This window comes from Leopardus geoffroyi, chromosome D3 (assembly GCF_018350155.1).
Source record: "Leopardus geoffroyi isolate Oge1 chromosome D3, O.geoffroyi_Oge1_pat1.0, whole genome shotgun sequence".
Lineage (NCBI taxonomy): Eukaryota > Metazoa > Chordata > Mammalia > Carnivora > Felidae > Leopardus > Leopardus geoffroyi.
The window spans coordinates 46353941-46379303 of record NC_059339.1 but is presented as its reverse complement, the minus strand read 5'-3'; the positions used below and the strand labels follow the sequence as shown (position 1 = coordinate 46379303).

At 43.7% G+C, this 25363-nt stretch overlaps 1 protein-coding gene and 1 long non-coding RNA gene across 2 annotated transcripts in view; one reads left to right on the top strand and one right to left on the bottom strand.

Moving 5' to 3' along the window:
- TTC39C (tetratricopeptide repeat domain 39C) overlaps positions 1 to 2150 on the bottom strand; it is a 106249-nt gene extending 104099 nt beyond the window's left edge. Inside the window, exon 1 of the mRNA XM_045456893.1 lies at positions 1355 to 2150. Within this exon, the coding sequence (XP_045312849.1) occupies positions 1355 to 1521 (167 nt within the window). The 5' untranslated portion in view covers positions 1522 to 2150. The remainder of the gene's footprint in view (positions 1 to 1354) is intronic.
- Positions 2151 to 10984: 8834 nt separating this feature from the next.
- LOC123588415 lies at positions 10985 to 11910 on the top strand. Its single transcript, XR_006707834.1, has 2 exons — positions 10985 to 11215; positions 11668 to 11910. It is a non-coding gene; the product is annotated as an uncharacterized LOC123588415 (long non-coding RNA).
- Positions 11911 to 25363: the final 13453 nt, after the last annotated feature.

Here is a 25363-nt window from a genome sequence, read left to right as displayed (position 1 = left end):
AGTCTTTAAAAAAAAAAAAAAAATCAGAGCACTATGCCAATCATACTTTTTTTTAAAAAATGTACATTCTCAGACTGAAATCAGACTGGTACGCTTTAAAAACAAAGGGTCCTGAGTAAAGCCAAGAAGATGTTTCCACTTTCAGATTTTTTATTAAAAAAGTGATCTAACGGTAAACTATCTTTAGGATAAAGTTTATTGTTGTGAGATATCTGCTTTGCCATTAAGAAGTGAAAGCCCAACCATAGAACCACCAGTCCGTGAAGTGTGAAAACATCAGGTGCCTGACGTCAGATACCTGACTGTATCCTTCCTCTCACAGACTGTGGCTCTTAACCACGGACACACATCGGTCCCTTATTCCTACCAAGCCACTCAGGTCTTAAGAAGTGTGAAGCATATGGCTCCTAAACACCTACAGGGAAGCTGCTAATCAACATCCTTGAGACTGGGCAAATCACAAACTTGTTTCCTGAACCAGAAAGCAGATGCTTTGGGTCCCCAATGAAACTGAAGGCTCCTCCCACTCGCAGGAGACAACCAGGTTTCAGTTCTTTCATTTTTTAGAAGGCGGATTTTAAGAAAGCAATTAACTGAGCACACGTGTTCTTCCTTCCACGCTTACGTATATTTGCAATCCCTCCATTTTTCAAGTTAGACAAGTCCATCATAAACACACTCGCTTGAAAGGCATTAGCAACTCATTTTGAGGAATGAGTTCTAGAAGACAGGCAGAGAGAGGGGCGCAAGCCGAGTTCGGCCGAGTTTTCTTTTTAATTCCTGCACTGCCTGGCAGTTACGCGTATCTGTTTTCAAACAAGAGAAGCATCTAAGATGCACGATGATGCAAAGTAACGCGAGGCACCAGAACCCGGCACGAGGCAGCTGGTGTGCTCCGTGTCACAAAGGCTGCTCGGGCACAACACTGCGAGTTTGAGGCTCCCAGCTGCCTCCAATCGCATCCGGTCCCAGGTCCCAAGCCAACGGGCTCCGGACCCGGCGGCGGGAAGGCGACCCGCGAGAGAGAAGCGGACAAGCACTGGGTGCCCCTCGGGGGGGGGGGGGGGCGGGGAGCGAGAAAGTGAGGGGAGACCGCAGGAGCGAGGGGGGACGGGTGGCGGGTCCCGCGCAAGGAAAGGACAACGGGGCGGGGGTGGAAAGGGGCGATGTGACAAAGGCGCAGAAGCGCCGGCTGCAGCGCAGGCCGAGGGAGGCGACCCGGGCACCGGGGCCGGGGAGGATTAGTGACCGACGGGAGGGGGAGGAGGCTTCTGGGGCCCGCGGCGGATTGCAGCGCGCGAGCCGGCCCCGAGGGGCGCGTGGCCGGGGCGGGGGAGGCGGGCGCGTCGGTCACCTGTATTGTTTGAAAAGCTGGTCCGACTCCCTGAAGCCGTTGTTGAGCAGCATGTTTATGCCTGCCAGGGCCAGCTCCGCGTCCTGCAGGGGCGCCGCCGCCGCCGCCGCCGCGGCCGAGTCTCTGTCGTCCTGCCGCCGCGGCCGCTGCTGCTCCGAGCCGGCCATGGGCGCGCGAGGCTGTGCGCAGGGCCGAGGAGAGGTGGGGCGGCAGCTGCTGCGGCCCCCGCGCGCCCGGAGCCCGGCTCTACCTGCCCGGAGCGCCGCGCAGCCAAGCGGGGCGGGGGAGGGGCGGTGTGGGGCGGGGCGGGCCGGGGGAGGGGGGAGGAGCCGGGCCGGCTGCAGCGCGGCTGGGGACGTGAGCGCCCAGGCCGCCGCCGCCGCCGCCCGCCGCGGGGATTACTCAGCAGCCGCCCGCCCGCCTGCTCCTCCCGCTCCCTGCGAGACGCCCGCCTCGCGCGGGCACCCAAGAGGAATCCGTTTCCGGGTGTCTCTCACCCCGCCGAGCCGGGGCCCGAGCGGCCGCCGCCCCTGCTTCCTGCAGCCCCCGCACGCCGCCGGGGTCCCTCTCGACCCGGGTCCCCACCCCGCCCGCACGCGTGCCCAGCCGCCCTGGGCCAGCGCGCCCAGCCTGCTCGGACACTCGCGAGGCACCGAGGCCCGGACTTTGACTCTTTCTTGCAAAAGAGCCGAGCCGGGGGTCTCGCGGAAGCAGGCGGGTTGCAAAGGGAACTGGGAACTCCGCCTTGGACGCAGCGAGAGCGCGCGGCTGGAGACTACCTGGACGCACCCGGCACTCACACCTCTGACCCCCAGCGCAGGAAACCCAGCGCTGCTGGCGCCCACGACCCCCAACTTTAAACGGATCTTGGGCCCGCCCCCTAGCCCAAGGTAGCCAATCCCCGAGGAGGTGGGCGGCGGGGGCGGGGCCCCAGGGCACCTGCCGGACTTCAGCCGGGAGCCCAGCGCTGAGCGGGAGCGGAGAGGATCCCGGATCCTGGTTCGCACCTTCTCTGGCTGCCACCAATATCTGCGAGATGGGGCAAGAGGACGAATGGAGGCCAATGTGGCGTACACCTAAATATTTAAAGCTTATCAATTAAGCTCTTCAGGTGTTTTCTATTATAACCCTGGCAATTATACTTTCAAACCAATGAAACAGAAAAATAAGTATAAAGCTAGGGTTTATTATAAGACCGAATATCAGTAAAATGTCAAAGATGACAGAACTTAGTCATTATTGCATATGTCTGATTGTTCTGATGGTGGGCTGGTAATAATGTGTGCGTGGGTAATATTATAAAGACAAACAATTCACAAGTAATTTTTGTTTTTCCATAGATTTCTCTTCTTCACTTTTATTTTAGCAAAGTCACTATATATGTTATGGCAATCAAATTTATGTTCTTAATGTCAAGTCAGACCACCTTTCTTAAATCACTGTAGTTCTTAGAGTGTGGTTTATTAATTTCAATTTGGAGAAACTGCTCTGCTGAAGCATTTAAAACTGAAATTGTTTTTAAAAAGTAAAGCGATATTCAGGTTTAGAGATAACTCAGGAACATATCACATCCAGCGTTATAATGAGGTCACATGATATGATAAATTACCACAGAAGATATTACCAAAACAATTTTATTTCATCATACAAGTTGCTATCGCTTATTCTGTGATGCATGCCATCCCTTACAAGAGTATGTGTCTAAACCAATATAGTATTTCCCACATTTATATATACACATTTAAGAGTAATGTGAATTGCTGTCATTCCTTAGCTGTCATGTGTAATTCTTAGAACACCATGCTAATTCTTGAGTACATCTGGAGTCACAAATTGGAATATCAAAAGAAGGAAGAAAATGGCTGATTCTCACCTCTGGGGAACAATACTTTGTAATACAGGAATCACTGCATTCATGTGATCTGAGAAGGACTTGACAAATCTGCCAGGTTTTTTTAATCCGAAAAAAAATCCAAGTACTCTTGGATTTAAAATAGTGTTAGTCTCAAATATCAGCAGTGCCACAATTCTACATGGCATTCATAGCCTGTAACCTTTGTTTTTAGGACATTGAGCAAGAGACAAGTAACATTTCTTTGAGGTTTGAACAATATTAATCATGAGAATGGATGCTAAGAGTTATGTTCCATGGAACCAGCACTGGGTGCCAGATCCTGACAGAGCTGCCCATGTGTTCTTTAATGTGTGTGTGTGTGTGTGTGTGTGTGTGTGTGTGTGTGTGTTTTACTGGGCAGGGACATCTAACGCATGTTCTAGGTACTGTACTGGCCATGGGGCTCTTGCCAGAGAGTGTTCCCTGGTCACACATTGCCAGTGGTAACCAGAGCTGACAACGTGCCCAGTGCTTATAAGCTTCCTGTACTTTGGATCTGTGGAACCATCTACCCTCTCTAACCCTGAAACAATCTAGTCAACAAGGGAGAGCAGCCAAGAGGGCAATACCGGTACCCCCCTCCCCCAACTGAAAAAGGCAGACAAGTTCAACCAAGCAAGGTTCTCTGTGTCCCTATTTCTGAAGGGGGAAATCAAGGAATTGATGATCCTGTGGGCATTAACAAGTTGTATTGCAGCTGAGAATGTGGTGGGGGAAGGGATGAGCAAATTTAAAGCAATCTGTCTCAGAAACCTAGCACCAATGGTTACACAGACTTAGCGAAATTTAGCTGTTGAATGATTGGGGCAAGATCCAGTGCAACTGCTCCGTACCCCATAAAAGGTGATGTGGATAGAGGATAACTGTACCTTGTAATATACACCAGATGTGTGCCCAATTGGATCCAACCAAATACCATAATTAGATTAGCAGCTGCATCATAAACGGACATTTTCAAATATTTGCTTGACAATGAGGGATACAAAGAGGATTCAAAATGGGCCTCACCACCCTGAAGAGAGGCAATACGTGAACCAGTAATTATACCTGTGGTAGCTGTAGTTGGTACTGACACCTGCCCAAGGTTTAGCTGGCAGGCAGGGAATTAAGGTTGATTGTGTTTTCTTCACTATATAGCAACGGCAGATAATGATGGATACTCAAGAGGTCATGGTGTGTATTACCTACAAAAAGAAGGAAAAATCTAGATCACTAAGACGTTAGGGCACCCTATACTTGAAATTGTAAGATTCACTGCACCCTTTTGTAGGACTAAGGCAGTCTGCAGTGCATTTGGCTTCAGCCTAATAGGATTTACCCAGCGTTCCTTTTCGAAGGAGAGAGGAGAAAAGGAGACTAAGGGAAAGGGAGAGGAAATGAAAAGCTCTCAGATGGAGGAAAGCTGATTTCCTTTCTACACACCTCCTGTGGGTATTGTCCTATGAGTTTGTGGTTCATGAGATTTCATTGGGAAAATGAAAACTCCCAAGTCCAAAGGATTAGTGAGCAGTTTTAGATGTCTTACTTTTCACATGATAGATGTTTTGTAAGTTACCTTGGTTGCAAGTAACAGAAAAATCTGACCCAAATGGCCCAGAAAAGTAAATGTATTGGTTCATGAAAAGGATTCCCCAAAATGAGGTTGTACCAGGGCTGCAAAACTGTCACTTGGACCCAGTTTCTTCACCTTTCCACCCCTCCACTTTGCCACGTTGGTACTTGGTGGGTCTACTCTTACTTAGGCCCTTCTCTCCTGGTCCCCAAACAGCTGGAAGCTTTCTAGGTCTACCTGCTTCCTTTTTCAATGCTTAACTCCAAATCCCCTAATTGAATTTCATTGGCCAGGTGCTTTTTCACATGCTCATTCTTGAACCAATCAATGTGGTTAGGAGGAAGTGGTTCATTAAGACAAGATCATAAACCAATGAGAGCCCCCTCCAGGGATTTGGAGGTAGCCCCATTCCACCCAAACTCCATGGTTGGGAAATTCTAGGTCTATGAGGAAAAGGAAGGTAGGAAACGGGTGTCAGAGGGACAACTAATAACACTCCTTACTCTTGTCTTTCTAAACATGTTTTGAGTTTTTGGAATTACATTTTAAATACATCTAGAGGCTATATATTTTAAGAAAATTTTGTTGTGTTCGCTTCGATTATATTAACATTTTTTAGTAGTGCTAATAACCATATCTTAACGTATCTTTTTGTAAACCTACACTATCAGTTGAAATAAATACAGGTTCCCAGAATGTCTGGAATTCTAAAATGGAGGAGAGCTGGGAAATTAATGTCACTGCGTTTTCTTGTTATGCTAGCTTTGCTATCAAACTCAGCCCTTTTACTCTACAGAAGGTGGGGGCAAGATTTAGTTAACTGCTTTTCATTAGAAAGCAAACCAGGTCAAGGGTCAACAGGTAAAACTATACAGCCGATTCCTTCCTTTTCTGTCCACAGGGGGAGTCACTGGCTGGCTTCTAAGGAGAGGAGCACGTGGTAAACCCAAGGGGATCCACCTGGCCGTTTTTCCAGCAGGGTGGGTGGATGCCTCTGACAAGATACTCAGGCCACCCTGGAGACCACAGTGGTGACCACGCAGCAAGAAGCCATCCCCTTCAGACTGGGCACCTCTTCATCTGCTTTTACCCAAACTATATACCTGATGGACATACTATGGGTTTAAGCAGGTGTTTGCAGGAGGTGAGATCATTGCTCTGCTGCTGTATAGATTCAGGGACACGACTGGGGAAGGAGGCATCATGTCCTTCCTCCAGTTGCTTACCTCCCCTGGGCAGCACAAACAGCAAGGCCTCCCACTCGAGTCCTGGATTGGGATGTGTTTGAGTGGGGAGTACCACTCCTCTCTTGGTCCTCACAGGGGTTTTCTCTCTTTCCCTCTCTTTCTTCCTTCCCATTCCTTTGCATTTCCTTCTGCATCCCTTGCATTTAACCTGCCTCCTTGCTTTTTGCTGATATTGGCTGTTCCCCAGATCTGCCACCCTCCCTGGTCCTTACAGAAATAATCAAGCCTCCCTCTCCCTTGGTACCTTCTCAGGATTTGTGCATTTTGCAGCCTATGGTGAATGTCTATGACTTCTTTGTCCACTAATTGTCGCTCTGTAAAGAGGCTGTCTCTGATTTCAAGGTCTGGGTCAGCTGAGTCCCTGGGATATGAGGCAAATGAGCATCTATTGATGAGGGCAGGGAAAGGTGTCAAAAGGTACAGGAGGCTCCATTCGGTGCACTGGTGGGTTTTCTCCTGGAGCATCTCAAACCAAACTTATCATGCCACTATGATTAATTTCAATCTGGAATTTCCATCTTTGTCTCAAAAAGAAAGTGATTTTCCTTCTGCCCATGGAACTTTACCTTACTTCTTACTGACCATCCTGGCCTTATTATGCTAAGATGTTATGAACCCTTTCCTACATTAACTGATAACAAATAGCATATCCCAGTTTTCCCTGACTGAAGGAGAAAGGAAGAGATACCTTTCTGTTCACCTAACCACATATGTGAATCTATTTTGGGTGGAAGCAGCAGCACTGACATTTGCTTCTCAGAGTGGATTTGTTTCCAAATCTTAAAGTGTAGTCAGATTCCCTAGACTGTCTAGAGCATGTAATAGGCACTCAACCCCTGTACGTAAGTTGTATGGTAAGGTTGAGCTACCAAGGGGGTGAGTTGGAAATACAGGGGAAAGGGGATTGTGCCAGGAGTCTAAATCATAGATTATGATTCTGGTGCTGCAGGGCATTAACTATGCGACCGAGGGCAATTTTACTTCACCTCTTTTAGCCTTCGTTTTCCCATTTATAACATGAAGACAATCAGTGCCTTCAAGGCAAGTAAATGAAAGAATGGGCATCATGTGTTTTGTAAACTATAATGGCAAGATATTATCTAATGCATGCAATTAGTTTTCTAATATAAATTAGAGTCAGTTGATCCTTCTGTCCATATATTTACTTGTCAACGGTAGTATCTTGAAACATCCAGCTACAAAAAAGTCTGTACAGTTGAATAACCAGATGCATCAGATAGAGATGATTAATTTAAACCATCTCTACTATAAACAGTATATTTTTGCCATTATTTATGCAGCCCAAGGAAGCAGTGCAGATTTTCTTCTGAATGTACAAAAAACATAAAGGAATAATATCCAGGCTTCAGAGTTCTTCGTCTGGATCTGAATTATCTCTGCTTTAATTATCATTGGTATGTTTTGACACTACCTGAAGGGCTAGACAAGGAAATCAACAAGTACTTGGCATGAAGATTGTAAAAATGCATCTTTTATGTCCTACGTGTATAACATGTTTTGCAGTCAGCTCTTATCTTTGCAAGGAAAGATGAGTCGCTAGTATAAAATAATGCCTCACTTATAAGTCACTTGTGTTTTGCTCTGGGGCTAAATTAGCAATCCAGGGGTTCTAACCCATAATGCCATTGGCTTCCCCACAGTAACTTAAGAAACTAGCTGAAGAAAAAATTTTCTATCAATGCAGGTAATCCACACAAGTATTACCTGTGCAAATGTACGGACATCCTGGAGCTGAGTGTCCTGAATCTCTGTTTTTTTCATTGGGCACTTATTGAGTATTCCCACCATGTCAGAAGAGGGATAAGTGCCAGCAATATTTAGACAAATATTGCAAGCCCCCTCATCCCTGCAGATGAGACATGTAGCCAGATACACATCGATAATATAATATTTTAAGTACCATAGTAGACCTTGGTACAGAGTTTTTCAGGATCCATTTAATTCCTGGATTTCCTCCTTAAATGAGTACAAAAAAACATATTTTATACACTGATAGATGCTGATTTTCTACTAATTTGTCGATTCTTTACATCTTTAGAATTAGTCTGCAGGCCACACCAGAACAGTTGTCTCACTAATTAATTAATAGCCAGTTCTTGATTTTTGAGTCCCAAATAATATTAACCAGTTTCAGTTCCCCCATTAGGCATCAAGGGGAGCCAATCACTATTTATTTATTTATTATTTTTTTTTTTCAACGTTTATTTATTTTTGGGACAGAGAGAGACAGACATGAACGGGGGAGGGGCAGAGAGAGAGGGAGACACAGAATCGGAAACAGGCTCCAGGCTCTGAGCCATCAGCCCAGAGCCCGACGCGGGGCTCGAACTCACGGACCGCGAGATCGTGACCTGGCTGAAGTCGGACGCCTGACCGACTGCGCCACCCAGGCGCCCCAACTATTTAAAAAATTTTTAATCTTTATTTATTTTTGAAAGACAGAGAGAGAGAGAGAGACAGAGACAGAGACAGAGCCTGAGCAGGGGAGGAACAGAGAGAAAGGGAGACACAGAACCCGAAGCAAGCTCCAGGCTCCGAGCTGTCAGCACAGAACCCAACAGAGCAGGGCTCGAACTCACGAACCGTGAGATCATGACATGAACCAAAGTGGGTCACCCAACTGACTGAGACACGCATGTGCCCCAGCCAATCACTATTGTTGATCATTTTCACATCTATCTTCAAAAGAAGATCCATCACAACTGGAGATAGTTAAAACAATGGGAATAAAAATTTGAAGAAAATTCCAAAAGAAAGGAATTTGAAAGATTAAAAAAAAAATAGTATCTTAAGAAAAAAAAGTTTTTGTAGTCTCCCAAGGTAGGTAAAGGAAGATATATCTATTCTAGTATATAATACTGTATACTTCTTTTAAAAGATTCTATTAAACAAGCTGCTTCCCTAACACACACACACACACACACACACACACACACACACACGAAAAACTCATCTTGAAATGTTCTAAAATTATATAGTGGTGATGATTGCACAACTTTGTAAAAACCATTGGATCATATGTTGTAAGTAGTGAATTTTTCACTATGTAAATCATAATAAAGCTGTTTAAAATTTTTAAAATCACTCTAGGGGCACCTGGGTGGCTCAGTCATTTGAGTGTCTGACTTTGGCTCAGGTCATTGTCTCGCGGTCCATGAGTTCGAGCCCCAAGTTGGGCTCTGTGCTGACAGCTGGGAGCCTGGAGCCTGCTTCGGATTCTGTGTCTCCCTCTCTCTCTGCCCCTCCCCCACTCATTCTCTGTCTCTCTGTCTCTGTCTCTCTCTCTCTCTCTCCCCCTCCCTCCGTCAAAAATAAATCAACATTAAAAAGAATTTAAAAAGACATTCTAAACTGCAGGATTCAACATAGTGGGGGAAGGGAGTTCATGGTGTGCTTCTTTGATTTCACATATCTGGGGCAGAAAAAAACATAGTTTGTTATGAAAACACAAATCCTCATCTTGAAGCATCCCTGAAAATCAGAAATGACTGCTGGCTGCCATCACCACATGTCTGGTGCTACATTAAGACTTTACATACGTTGTTCTACTTAATTCTTTTTAAAAAAATTTTTTTTTTTCAACGTTTATTTATTTTGGGGACAGAGAGAGACAGAGCATGAACGGGGGAGGGGGCAGAGAGAGAGGGAGACACAGAATTGGAAACAGGCTCCAGGCTCCGAGCCATCAGCCCAGAGCCCGACGCGGGGCTCGAACTCACGGACCGCGAGATCGTGACCTGGCTGAAGTCGGACGCTTAACCGACTGCACCACCCAGGCGCCCCTCTACTTAATTCTTAAAGTAACCCCGTAAGGTGAGCTTTATCCCAAGTTTACAGATGTGAAAATAAATACGGAGAGGTTGGATAATTTTCCCAATGCCATGCAGCCAGTGAGGGTTGAAGTAAGGTTTAACCATATGTCTCGTTGCACATAGTGGATAAGTCCTAGTTGTTACAGTAAAACCTAGTATTTTCTGGAGGCCTGACTGAGAGGGTGCACACACACCCTAATAAATTTTGATCATCGTCATCTCTTCCCAAAAGTAAGAAAGAATATCGCTTACATTTAAAAGGTATTTTGAAGACAGGCAGCTATATGATCTGATTTACCAAACCCCAGGTGGGGCCCAGGCATCCGCATTTTACCGGAACCTCAGGCAGGTCTAATGTCAGCAAACCTCACACACCCCTATGAAGAGGAGTTGCCCAGGTGGAAATTCCTGGAAAGCATATCTCCCATTGCTCATGTTTGTGTATGTGGGCCTGATTTCCTACTCTCTGTGTATGTTGCAGAAATATTTCATCAGTAAATGAGTTGAAAGCATAATCTAACATGTGATTTTGGTGGTAAATCATTTTGATATCGTTGTATATGAATAGTGTATTATTTTTTAAAGTTTTTTTTTTAATGTTTATTTGTTTTTGAGAGAGAGACAGAGTGCAAGCAGGGGAGGAGCAGAGAGAGAGAGACACACACACAGAATCCAAAGCAGGCTTCAGGCTCTAAGCTGTGAGCACGGAGCCTGATGCGGGGCTCGAACTCATGAACCGTGAGATCATGACCTGAGCCGTAGTCAGATGCTTCACCAACTGAGCCACCCAGGCACCCCTGAACAGTTGTATTATTAAACTGAGGATAGGGGTGTGTGTACCTGGACCTTTAAATGAAAGGCATTTTATAGAACATCTTAAACCGTATGCATCCCATCAGCTAGTGATTTATATATCCGGAGTTGAAAGCAACATTATCCAGAGGGTAACCAGTCAGAAGAAGACAGGCCCCCATTAAGGAGGGAAGAGGATGTGGACACTGAGAAATCACTGAAAGCCTAACTCTTGACATTTATTTTTAAGTGTGGTTGTAAAAGAAGACTCAGAACATTCAGCTGTGTCATGGCTAAAAATACACATTTTTTTCACTTCTCTTCACCCTCTTCACCCTGCCATCTTCTCAGAGACAAAAACAGAGAAAACAAGGAGATCTGGGAGACGGAAAAGGGAAAAGGAGAACACAGACTATATCCGCAGATGGGGAACTGGATGCCCAGATACCATAGGGACGGGTTCCTTCATTTCCAAAACCAGACCAAAGAACATCAGCTTTCTGGGTCCAGGAACAACCTTGGTTCCCTTGCTTTTCTGAAAAGGTAACCAGCGCTGGTAGACAGCCCCTCACTTCTGCCTCCAAACAATGTTACTATCTCTGGACCCCACCATATTTGCCTGGGAAGCTAAAACTGCCTTATATAAATTTAAAAAAAAAAATGCTTTCATTCCTCCAGACTTAAGATAGCGGTTCTATTGTTTTCCTTTGTTCAATTAAGTAATGCAAGCAAATTTAGAACAATTTGCCTGAATAGAACTCTTTTTCATACAAATGTCATACTGAGACAATATAGGGTAAGCAAGAGAGACTTAACTCCTGTAAAGCCACTGGTCTGAGGCAGGGGTTAAAAGTTTCCATACACTTAGAGACAAATCCCTTCTTCTGAGAAAGCGATCAAATGAGAGATAAGAGCCGTTAGGGAGTAATGGTTGTCTGGGCAAAATTAGAAGTAACAATTTAAAGCCGGCTTGCACCAGTGTTTTTATTTTCCAGAAGCCTTAAAAGTATGTCGACCGTGGAGAAAGACATCCTGTGATTGTATTGTGTCCACTGAAAAGTAAGAACCACAAGATAAGGACCACGGGACTGAAGGATGCTGTCCCACTCCCAGCCCCAACGCTTTGAAAAGTGCCTTTATAAGCCTCGCACACTACCCCTTCAGAGATCGACATTCCTTTTTCTTGATGGCTCCTTTGTACACAAGCTATCTCTAATAAACTCCACCTGCTTCCTTTATCTCAAGTTCAGTGTTCATTTCTATAACACTGAGACTGAAGAACCTGGTCTTGGGGGTCCAGTAACAATACAAATAGTCATAGCTAGTGGTTCACTGCAGGAATGACACATCATACAAATTACAGGTTATCCCAGTTATCTAGGAGGAGTTAATTACTGGCTAATCAGAAAGACTGTCATATTTTATTTATAACAAGGTCTACTTCAGTTCAATGGCATGTTTTTCAAGGACCTACTATGTGCCAGCCTTGTATGCTGAGTGCTATGGAAGATGAAGTTGTAGAAGGTACAACCCCCGAATCTGAGAATCTTCTGGTCTAATTGCTGAAGAGAGACATACCAACAGAAACTCTAATATTAAATGGCCATAATATAGAGGTGTATGCTGTGTGCTATGGGACCATGGCAGGTGGGGGCAGGGGGAAAATGGTCCACCTGGGGATTCCTGGATAGCTTCCTGCGAGGATTACGATAATGAGCTGAGTCGGGAAAAGAGGCAGGAAATGTACCCCTAGTAAAGGGACCAGAATGAGCAATGGCATGGACATACGAAACAGATGAAATCTGCAAACACGACAGTTGTGCTAGAGTCAGGGCACAAGGTCTTTCTATGCCTTGCTAGGGAGTGCACAGGCAATGAGGAGCTGGTAGGGAATTTAGGCATGGGAATGGCATGGTCATACTTGTGGGTAGATGGAAGGCTCACCTGATTTAATATGAAGGGCTAATTTAATGTGAAGAAGACTAGAGACTTATGAGAGCCAATTGCAGAGAACCAGATCATGTGTTACTCTCTAGTGGGTGAAATTGCAAGTTCTCTTTCTATCAATTGGGTTTAAATGGAAAAGGTGCAGCCTGAAGTTGGATCTCTGGCATTTGTGGGGCTTGATAGATGTGTTCACTCATTGACACCAGGACTCTTCTTCTCTTGACAGGTTGGCCTTTTTCTGACTTTCAGTGAGAGAGCAGGTAACAGGACCATCTGTACAATGCGAGAGTCTAGAATTCCTGCTTCCCAATGCCAAAAGCATTTCCCAGACATTGTAATGACCCACAAATCCTCATATATTAAAAAAGGAAGGAAGGAAAAATTCCTGAGACTGGTACTATTCTTTATCTTGAGCCATCACTCTAGGGTATGAGCAATGAAGGCTCTCGTCTGCCAGATTTCCGTTTTCTCTAACATTATCAGCCCTTATAACTCTAAATGACTGCTGGTCAACTCGATTTCTGTGACTCTATGAGCTAGTAACCAACATGAAAGATCTTCTCAAGTGATAGTCTCTGAATCTAGATCCTACTCCCCACTTGCAGTTTTTTTTTTTTTTGTGAACATTGGTCTCTAGGTTTGCTCACTCCTACAGGAAAAGAGACTTTCTCCCTTCATGTTCTATATACCCATTGTCAAGGATGATTCTGACTGGCGCTGCTTGAGTCACATGGCAATTCCTGACACAATCACTAGAAGATAGAATACTCTGATTGGCCAGTGTAGGCCATATGGGGAGAAAGCAAGGAGGGTAGAGCATCCTGGCTAACCGCCCCACTGGACCCACACAGAATGGAGAATTTCTTTCCAAAGAAAGGAATGTCAGCACAAAACTTACGTCTACCATAGGGGCCCCCGGGTGGCTCAGTCAGTTGAGCATCCAACTTCGGCTCAGGTCATGATCTCGCAGTTCTTGGGTTCGAGTCCTGCATCGGGCTCTGTGCTGACAGCTCAGAGCCTGCAGCCTGCTTCAGATTCTGTGTCTCCCTCTCTCTCTACCCCTCCCCTGCTTGCTCTGTCTCTCTCTCTCTCAAAAATAAATACACATTAAAAAAATTTTTTAAAACTCATGTCTACCACAGAGAATTAGTAAACAATAACGAAATATAATTACAGGGCACCTCACCCTAATAATGTTTCATTCTGTGGTAAAGAAAACTAAAAAAAAAAAATCCAAACCTCCTTGTACCTCTTCCAAAAATGTTGGTGGATTTGGAAAATGATCGATTTGCATGGAATCTAAGAGTAAATGAAGTGCAACTTTATTAAATGTTTCTTTAGGACATTCATTATATAACTGACTTGAAAATCTCCAGGGTATGTATTAGAAAACTGTAGTAGAACAGGGCTGGGAGAAAGGGTAGGAAAATCAAAGGAGCATCAAGGGACAAAGTTCATTGGCCTGATGGAAAACCACGAGTCAAGTAAGGACAGAGAGAGGACAGAGAGAAGATAGACTGGGAGAGATGATGAAACTCCCATCTACACAGATTAGAGGAATTGGTTTATCTCAGGAAAGCCAAGAGCTGATACCTAGAACCACGAAAGATGGGCATCAGTTGATTCTTGAAGGTTTTTCTCTAGGTCCTTGACTAAGGGCACAGATTCAGTGGCCTGAGGTCACCAGTTTCTGTCTGAACCCCAGCCAGGAGGCCAGCAAGAACTCTGCTTCTTCAGAGATATGGTGTCTAATAGACAAATAAGTAAAAGTAGACTAGAAAGGACCAGCAAAAACTATGATACCATCAGTTGAGGCTGGTAGAGGCACTTCTTAAGTAGGAGGCCAGGGACATCAAGGGCCATAGAGAAGATAGTGAGCCTGGTTTCACGTGTTCAACATTTCTCAAGGTAATGGAGTGAAGACAAAGCAATTGTGTCTTTACACAATTTTTAGCTCCAAATTTTCTGTTTTTAGATAAGCTCTAGAGTTGCAGAATCTCAAAATTGGATGGAACACAGAGGTCTTTGCATTAGAAACCTCAGTTCCTGATCAAACTCTGGGTAGTTCTGTTGACCTTGATCAAGCTGTTAACCCTCTTTCCACTGCAGTGTCTTCTTCAATGAGGATAATGAGAAATCCCCTGTTTACCTGACAGGATTGTCATTTCATTTGCCTGTGCAAAATGCAAACGTGCGGCTCCTTGTTAAAAAAAAAAAAAAAAAAAAACTATTAAGAATTTTAAGATGGCAACAGCTGGCCATTAAACTGAGTGCCAGGTGCTTCTGAGAACAGAGCGCTGCATGACTGTTCAGGTCTCCTGGCATGAAGTCAGCCCTGCCCGGTAGGATGATGCACATCAAAGCGTTTAGCAATCTAAAAAGAGTTCAACAAACTCCTGAGGGGTTTTGTCTTCCCTTGGCTCTCCAGCATTATATTAGTTTTCTAGGGTTGCCATTAAAAAAAGAACCACAAACTGGTGGCTTACACAACTGAAATGTATTGTCTCACAGTTCCGGAAGCCAGAATCCAAAATCAAGTGTCTGTAGGGCTGGTTCCTCCCGAGGGTAGTGAGGGAAGGACCTATTCCAGGCCTTTCTCCCTGGCTTGTAGATGGCCATCTTCTATGTCTCTTCACATTGTCTTCCCTCTATGCATGTCTCAATGTCCAAACTTTCCCTTTTCACAAGGACATGAGTCATATTTGATTAGGGCTCACCTTAATGATCTTGTTTTAACTTCATTACCTTTGCAAAGCCCTATTTCCAAATAAGATCACCTTTTGAGGCACTGGAGGTTAAAACTTCAACATATGAATTCAGGAGGGAGGACACTATTCAAGTCACAATTAGGCATCAACCCCCTTTTTCTATTTGGGGGCATGCCTGTTGGTGTGTGGCCTCATGGGGAGGCAGTGATGTTAGGCTGTGGTAGAAGGAGGGTTATGCCACCATGACAGGGATGTAGGGCCACAGTTTCTGCTACCTAGTGCTTATTGTAGCTCTCGCTGCTTGTTCCATAAGACCTGCTCTTCAGTCCCTGAAAGCTCTTATGCATACACCCAATATATTCCTTTCTGGCTTAAGAAAGCCAGACTATGTTCCCGTGGCTTGCAGCCAAAAACACAAAGTGATACTCCAATATTACACTGGAATTGGAAAGGATACTTGAATTTGACTGGAGTTTTGTGCCTCTCCAGAGCTGCTTGGCACTGTCTGCCTCCTGGGCCCTGGAAGCTTCCCGCTGTGGCCTTATCTCTGCCACCATCTGCAGACGCAGCCTTCCCACTGTGAGGGCTGGGCCACCACACAGAAGCCACAGCAGCTTGGCAGTGCAGGCCTTCCCTGAGGAGACCTGCAGAGGCACTGGCTCTTCCCACTGCTCGCATGAAGCACCTTGCCACTTTGCTGAGGGCCATGCAAGATGGCTGCCCCACCGCTGCTTGGAGGGGCCAGGTGACAGCCCAGAACTGGGGGATGGCTGAATCCCTTTGAGCCCAGCTCTGAACAAACAATGAGAGTCAGGAGATGGAGGGAATGGGCAGATGAGCTCTTCTCCCTGCCTCCCTGGTGACTGACGATTCCAATATGTGGTTGTTCCGTTTGGTCTACTCACAGAGTACTGTTGGCTCAGCACTGGGTGTGGTTTTTGTGGCATGTGGCCAGCATTGTCACTCATCACCCCGCATTTGCTCCCTGACTCTCTCCTAGACAGCCTTCCCTTTTCCCTCACTCCTCTGCTCCCCCATAAAGCCTCACACCCTAAGCTTTGCCTCAGGCTCTGTTTTCTATGGAACCTCTTTTGATCTCCAAAGGCCAGGAGCCTTGAAGGAAGCCTTTGGTTTAGAGCTGGGAAGGGAAAAGAGGAAACCAGTTCATCACACCCATGTGTCCATATGTCAGCTTACCTGAGGCTCGAAGACATGAAGTGGCAGGTAACCAGGGATTGCGAACAATGAGACCAAGCGTATTATGAAAACATCATTTATGTCAAAGCTGCTCAGAGAACTGAGGCAATCATTGAAGATGATTCAGAACATCAGCTGGAGGACAAACGAGCTTTCACTTGGACCAGCCATGTAAAGGTGGCTGTGTAAATGGAGGCCAGGACCCCCAGTGTGTATTTAAAGGGTGTGGTTTCTTTGCCCTTGATGATAACAGGCTCTTGAAGAGCAGGATGGAAATCATTTTAACACTGTACAGTAGATAACCACTTTGGTGCCCCAAAGAGCTTCTTCACTCTCTATTTAGAACCAGCTTGATGTTTTCAATTCCTGTCGCAGTACCATTCCAGACAATTAGAAATACAGCTTCAGGGGGCACCTGGATGGCTCAGTTGGTTATGCGTCTGACTTCAGCTCAGGCCATGATCTCAAGGTTCATGGGTTCGAGCCCCGCATTGGACTCTGTGCTGACAGCTCAGAGCCTGGAGCCTGCTTCGGATTCTGTGTCTCTCTCCCTCTCTGCCCCTCCCCCACTCATGCTCTGTCTCTCTCAAAAATAAATAAAAACACTAAAAAAAAAAAAAAAAAGCAATATAGCTTCAGTGTGGCTTTGGTTCCATTTGCCCCAATGGTGACTGTTAGGCAATTCAGGGCCATATAAATATATTTATATATTCTTTTAGCTTCTTTTTATTAAATGAAGTTCAAGTAGGTCTTCCAAAACAAATGAACAAAAAAACTGGAGTTTGGGTCAACCAAGGACAAAAATAAAGGGAAATTCCAGAAGGAAAAAATAATTCTACCATCTACTAGCTTTATGACCTTGGGCAAATAACAAGACCTCTCTGAATTTCAGTTTCCTCTTCTACAAAACAGAGAATACAATAACCCCATTTTGTGTTTTTATAAGAATTGAGGGAGCTAGGGTGTGGGAGAAGCCTAGCACATAATTAGTGCTCCATAAATATTAGTTATTATTACCATTATTGGTTACCACACATGATTATTTCTCAACATAAGGGTATGATAATATGTGAGATCTACTTCTGGAAGACCAGTTTGGAAGGAGGCAAGCACACTACCCTTGCTCTCTCTGTTCTCTACTTTCCGAACACGAACACACATCTCTATGCCCCAAAGGGACTCATGGACATTCCTCTTGAAATGAATTTCATAGTAGGAGGGCACCCACCCATGCCTTGAAGATAAACTCCAGCAGTAGAGAGTGGGATCGCTGATCTCCCTTGAGTTGATAGGTCTCACATTTTTGAGAGCATAGGAACCACTTGATATGTGTATACATATTTCTAGGCCCCATTCTCAAAACTTCTGATTCAGTAGTCCTGAGGTTAGGGACATGGGAATTACCATTTGCACAAATGTGTGTGTGTGTGTGTGTGTGTGTGTGTGTGTGTGCGCGCGCGCGCGCGCACATGATAGTGAGGTAGAAAGAATTTGGTCCACGTTTCCAGAATTATCCTCTGGAGTTCTCAGACACTCTTCTAGCCCTGTGGTGAGTATATACAAACAACCTGAGCTCCCAGAAAACACTTCCAATTCACTTCTCTTGGGTTATGGGCATGTTTAATTAGCCAGTTCTGCCCACACAGACCTATTTCAATGTTAGCACTGGCACAACAGTTTAACTTTAAAGTATACCTACATAGATACGTTATTACCAGGCGGTGCTTCTTCCCAAACTTAGCTGCATCTGAGTAACATCTGGGGAAACTTTTAAATGCCACCCCCCTCATGTCCAAATCTAATTAGAAAATGAGCAAAAGACATAAAGAGACATTTCACTGAGGAGGATATACAGATGGTAAAAAAGCATGTGAAAAGATATTCAGCATCACTAGCCATGAAGGGAAGGAAAATTAAACCATGATGAGATATCGCCATACACCCAGCAGAATGGCTAAAATAAAGCATAGTGATAATACCAAATGCTGGGAAGAATGTAGAGAAACTGGATCTCTTATAAGTTACTGGTGGGAATGTGAAATGGTATGGCTACTTTGGAAAACAGTTTGGTAATTTCTTAAAAAAAACTAAACATACAGGGCGCCTGAGTGGCTCGGTCAGTTAAGCATCCAACTCTTGGTTTCGGCTCAGGTCATGATCTCACGGTTTGTAAGATCGAGCCCCGCGATGTGCTGAGAGTGGAAACTGATTGGGATTCTCTCTCCCTCTCTCTCTGTCCCTCCCTAACTCATGCACACACGTGTGTGTGCACAGACTCTCTCTCTCTCTCTCTCAAAATAAATTAAAAAAAAAAAAACCCACTTAACATCCACTTAACATATGATCTAGCAATTACCGAAACGAAAACTTACCTTCACACAAAAACATTTTATACAAATGTTCGTGGTAGCTTTACTTTTATTTGAGTATAGTTGACACGCAATGTTACGTTAGTTTCAGATGAACATCCTGATGGGACAACTCTACATATTACGCTGTGCTCACCACAAGTGCAGCTATCATCTGTCACCATACAGCGCTGTTACAATAACATTGACTATATTCTCTGTGTTGTGCCTTTTATTCCCATGACTTATTCGTTCCATGACTGCAAGTCTGTATCTCCCTCTCCCCTTCACTCATTTTGCCCATTCTCCTCCTATCCCTGTCTCCTCTGACAACTACCAGTTTGTTCTTCGCATTTATAGGTCTGATTCTGCTTTCTGTTTATGTATTAATTTTTTTTTAAGATTCCACATGTGAGTAAAATCATATGGTATTTGTCTTTCTCACTCTGAATTGTTTCACTTAGCATAATATCCTCTAGGTCCATCCATGTTTTCACAAGTGGCATACTCTCATCCTTTTTTGTGGCTAATAATACACACACACACACACACACACACACACACACACACTTCACATCTTCCTTATCCATTCATCTATTGATGGACATTTAGGTTGCTTCCATATTTTAGCTATTGTAAACAATGCTTCAATAAACACAGGGGTGCATATATCTTTTCAAATTAATGTTTTCATTTTCTTTGCATAAATTCCCAGTAGGAGAATAGGTGGGTCATGTGGTAGTTCTAGTTCTAAGTTTTTGAGGAAACTCCATACTGCTTTCCACAGTGGCAGCACCAGTTAGCACTCCCACCAGCAGTGCACGAAGGTTCCATTTTCTCTACATCATTCTCAGCACCTGTTATTTCTTATCTTTTTTTAAATTTTAGTCATTCCCTCAGGTGTCAGGTAGTATCTCATTGTGGTTTTGATTTGTATTCCCCTGATGATGAGTGATGTTGACTACCATTAGTGTGTTTGTTGACCATCTGTATTCTTCTCTGGGAAAATGTCTATTTGGGTCCCCTGCCCATTTTTTTAATCAGTTTGGTTTTTTGGTGTTGAGTTGTATAAGTTCCTTGCATATTTTGTATATTAGCCCCTATTGGATATATCATTTGCAAATATTTTCTTCCATTCAGTAGGTTGCCTTTTTGTTTTCTTGATGGTTTCCTGAGCTGTGCAGAAGCTTTTTATTTTGAGCTAGTGCCAATAGTTTATTTTCGCTTCTGTTTCCCTTGCCTGACAGCTTTATTTATAATAGCCTCAAACTGTAAACAATCAAAATGTCCTACAGTAGGTGATTATTAAACAAACTGTGGTACATCCACATCATGGAATACTACTTAGCAATAAAAAGGAATGAACCATTGAGACACACGTGACTTGGATGGATCTCAAGTACATTATGCTGAGTGAAAAAGCCAATCTCAAAAGGCTTATGTAATCATCTCTATAATTCCATTAATAGAACCTTCCTGAAAGAAATGATGAAATTATAGAGATGGAGAACAGTTTAGTGTCTGTTGGCATGGTACGGAGAAGGGGGTAGGCAATACTATAAAGGGGTGATCTTTGTGGTGATGGGACATTTTTTAAACTAAATTCTGAATCCTAACAATGCCCATATCCTGCTTTTAATATTGTAAACTACATTTATGTACCATGTAATCATTAGGGCAAACTTTGCAACCTATAATAGTGTACAAAGAAAAAGAAAAAAATAGTCCTGGTGCCCAGGCTGCTCCCCAGACCAATGAAATCAGAATCTTGGGGTGGGGAACAGTCCAGGGATCAGCATGTTTCAGGTGACGGCTAAGTGTAGCAAAAGTAGAGGTCTACTGTAATTGGCATGCCATAGCTACTGCTCCCACTAGCTTTCCTTCTGCTGTACCTCAGACTCGATGGGGAAGCGGTCATGCAACACACATCAGGGCAGTGAATGCCAACATTGGTTGCATAGTGATGAGGCTTTTTTACAGCCTTGAAACTGATCTGGCTGATCATATTTTCTGAGGAATCAGTGTGTGGGGAGGAGCCCCGGCAATGAAGAGTACAGGGATGGGGGCCCATGGTGTAAACCTAGGCTAAGGAAGGCCCTGAGCTTCATTTCTCTTTGTTCCTCCAGATTTCTGGACAAATACAAAATGCTCTCTTGCATTTCCCTTTGAAGTTCATAACAGATTCCCTAAGGGTTTGTAAAACATCTGCCGTCCAAACTGACAGGCTCTTGCACAAAGATGTTAGAGATACAGAATGGTTTCCTCTGCTGACTACAATCAATGACATCTCCATAATTGTCTTCTCTATCATCTTATTTAAACAAGTAAAAGACAGGGCGCCTGGGTGGCTCAGTCGGTTAAGCGTCCAACTTCGGCTCAGGTCATGATCTCGCGGTCCGTGAGTTTGAGCCCTGCGTCGGGCTCTGTGCTGACAGCTCAGAGCCTGGAGCCTGTTTCAGATTCTGTGTCTCCCTCTCTCTGACCCTCCCCCACTCATGCTCTGTCTCTCTCTGTCTCAAAAATAAATAAACGTTAAAAAAATTTTTTTTAAAAATAAACAAGTAAAAGACATTGCACAAAATAAAGCAGTAGTTCTTGAGGGAAGGCATATATATATATATATATATATATATATATATATATATATATTTGTATCTTTGGTCGAAATATCTAAGGGCTGATCATAAAAATAATAGAATACCTTTGGCACTGACCATCCCTGTTTTTAGCCTTCACTTATATCTTGCTATTTTATTGCTATAGTTTCATATTGTTTCAGAGCCTCCTGTGTCTGATGGTTCCAATGCTTTCCAAAATTAGTTTCTCCAGCCACATCTCAGATATGGAAGCTTTGTTAACTGTAACAGTTCACTTAAGACTAATATGAAGCTTTCTGGTTGATTGTTGGTGGTGTCTTATGAACTCCCAAGCCCTCTAATGCCAACCCATATGCTTTCCCACTGTATTTCTCAATACAATTAAACTGCTGTATCATTTTTTTTTAATGGATATTTGGTTTATAATATGGGCAGGGTCTTTGAATAATTACCCAGAATGGTATTACTAATTGTGACATTATTGAAATATTTATGAAAAGAGAACTTTGATCTGCTATTTCACTCACAGTAGCTCAAAGACAGTATAAGACAAGAGTTCAAACTCACAGCCAGAGGGCTGAATTTTGCTCTTTATTCAAGCTTTAACTGATACTCACAGTGACTTTTTGGGTCACTTTTACATATTCTTAACCAAGTAAAAGTGTAAGAACTATAAGTGGGGATCTACTAAATTACTTGATGTCAAAAAGGAGGGTGCCTGGGTGGCTCAATTGGCTAAGCATCCGACTTTGGTTCAGGTCATGATCTTACAGTTTGTGAGTTTGCGCCCCATGTCGGACTCTCTGTTCTCAGCACTGAGCTCACCACGGATCCTCTGTCTGCCCCTCCCCCTGCTCGCATTCTCTCACTCTCAAAAAGAAATAAAAAACACTTAAAAAAAAGGAGCTGCTAACTTTATAATGGTCATTACGTATTCAGTGGGCATTTATTGATCTATTACACAACTGTGTAGACATTACAGTAGACATTTTCCGCTAACCCGACATTAACACGTGTCTTTTCACCTAACCCTCTGTGGGAGACCATGAAAATACTTTAACATCTGGAATCTGTTCAAACATTAGCAGAGATTTTTAAGAATGGCACTTGAGAAAGTCTTGTCACACTTTATGAAATCCATTCCGGACTCATTTTTTTCCATCTACTCGTCTATTTCATAGCGAAAGGCCTTTTATCGCGTCCTCAAGTGCAGTATTATAACATCAAAGCTGAACTTAACCAATGCAATGAGATGCATGATAAAAATGTAAAATGATACACGTGATTCTCCTTACCACTCGTGCAGTCTCATTAAGCCACTTACCACAAAAGAAACTTGGGATATCTTAGGAGCAAGACAGGGAAGCTTTCCTGAGCTAATGGCACGGTTGTTCTCCCCAGTGACACTGAATGTAGCCGCAGGAGGCACTAGGTGTTCAGGAGGGACAAGAAAGGAATTTGAAAATAAATTCCAAATCCTGCCACTGTTGTAACAAAACTCTTTTTTCTCCCTCAGCTTTGCTCAGAACCTGCTTCTGTGATTGTGGCTCACCTGTAACGTGTAGGTGGCATTCAGAAGACTGACGCAGCCAGCCTTTTCTGTCCTGAACACCCAGGAGCACAGCCTTTCTGTGGGAAGTGGTTGGTTGCTGGTTGGTTTCTGTTGGCCGCGCGCACGCTGGTCTGGCCGGCCTGTCAATTACCCAATGGTTACACTGAGGAAGAAGCAGGTCCTGCGTGTCAAACAGGTTGCCGCACTCGGAGTGCAGAAACGTCAAGTGCACGTAATTACCGCTAATTTGAAAACACAAAAAAGCTGCTACCATTCAGGGGGCAGCGGAGCACTGCCTCTCCTGTTTTTGGAGAGAACCAAAATCACAGCCAGGCAATATCGTAAGCTTTCTTTGCCACCTGGTATACACACATCTTTTTGATGTGTAATTACAGTGTGTAACTACATATTTATTTTTTGATCCATGTTCTCCCCATAGCTTCATGAAGGCAGAGACCACGTGTCCGTTTTGTCTGCCATTGTACACACCCAGGACAATGTGGGAACTCAGTAACTGTTTCATGAACAAATGACCATAGTATTTCATTTGCGAGAAAGAATTTCCAGATACATCTCTCCACATTCATTGTGACCTTATGTTTGGAGGCACTCAATGTAACCTCTAAATTGTTCATGTTGAATTATTGGACCACACATGGAGGGTTGCCACGGTGGCCTATTCATGTTTTATGTAAAGTGTGATGGCCATGAAAGCTTGCACATAAAAAGTCATAGACAAGGAGGTTCATTAGTTGATAATCTTTTCCATTCCTTTGCCTCTTGAAAGATCTGCACTTGTATCATTTTATATATCCACATTCTGTATCCAAATGATAAAAGCTTCTTAGAAAAATTTCATTGCCTCTTGTAATTTCTTCTAATCCTTAATAGTCTTAAAGATAACACCACAGTGTTGACACGTAACAGATGTTAAATAAATATTATTGTTGTTTATTGTTGTTTTTGTGAATTGAACTCAGCAGTAAAAATGAAAATGTAACTATTAAATATCTGGTGTGAGTTCTAGCCATTCTCTGTAAATTTGTTTTTAATGTTTAATTATTTTTGAGACACACACACAGAGAGAGAGAGAGCATGAGCAAGGGAGGGAAGGCAGAGAGAGGGAGACACAGAATCTGAAGCAGGCTCCAGGCTCCAAGCTGTCAGCACAGAACCCAAGGCAGGGCTCGAACTCACAAACCATGAGATCATGACCTGAGCCGAAATTGGGCACTTAACCGACTGATAACCGACTGAGCCACCCAGGTGCCCCTATAGCCATTCTCTTTAATCTATGGTTTTAGTTCAGTTATGTCTGCATTAGTTAAATTGCTTTTTCTACTACCAGTTTACATTTGGCTTTTCTACCAGAGGCAAGCGTTTTCTTAGCCACTTGGATTTTGTCTTGCTCAGCAGTTCAAGGTAGATGGTTCAAGATATAAGTCAGATTCTGAGTCACTGGCTGGATCATTGTTCCCAGGACCCCTTACACGGTAGGGCTAACTAAATTGTTCCTCAGTATTCTTCTATGTATTTGAAAGAAATACATGCTCTTGCTATGTGCAGTGCCTCGTAGATATCATCTCTTAAATACTAACTTATTGGAAAATCACATTTTTACAGTTCTTTGGTTACAAAATTTTTAGACCCATACAACTACTAGGCATGAAGTATTATTGTTACTAGGCATGAAGTATTATTGAGTCAAGGACTAGAACTACAGCTATTATTACCATTAAAGCTTTTGCTCACCACTTGGCTAACCACCAGAAGTGAAGGTGATGTCGCTTCCTCTGCAGAGAATTATGAGAAGTCATCTTGGCGGAGGTCAAGAGCTAAAAGGTAGGAGCATTATTTGTAGATAATTTTTAGCTTTTTTTTTATGTTGACTTAGACATAACTGACATAAAACATACTGCACGTTAAAAATATACTATTTGATGAGTTTTGACATACACACAAACCAGTGAAACCATCAGCACAAATGCAGGTAGTGAACACATCCATCGCCCCAAAAAGTTTCCTCTTGCCTCTTTGTCATCCCTGCCCTCAACCCCTCCATGCCCCGACCTATCGTTATGCAACCATCTATCTGTTTTCTGTCATTATAAATTAGTTTGCCATTTCTAGAATTTCATATAGATGGAAACTTACAGTATGTATTTTTTGTCTGTCTTCTTTCACTCAGCATAATCACATTGAGATTCATCCAAGTTGGAGCACATATTAATAGCTCATTCCTTTTTGTTGCTGAGTAGTATTCCATAGCACAGATGTAGTATGGTTAATTTATCTGTGGATAGAAACTTGCTTTTGGTAATGTTTTGGTAATGTTGGTTTTC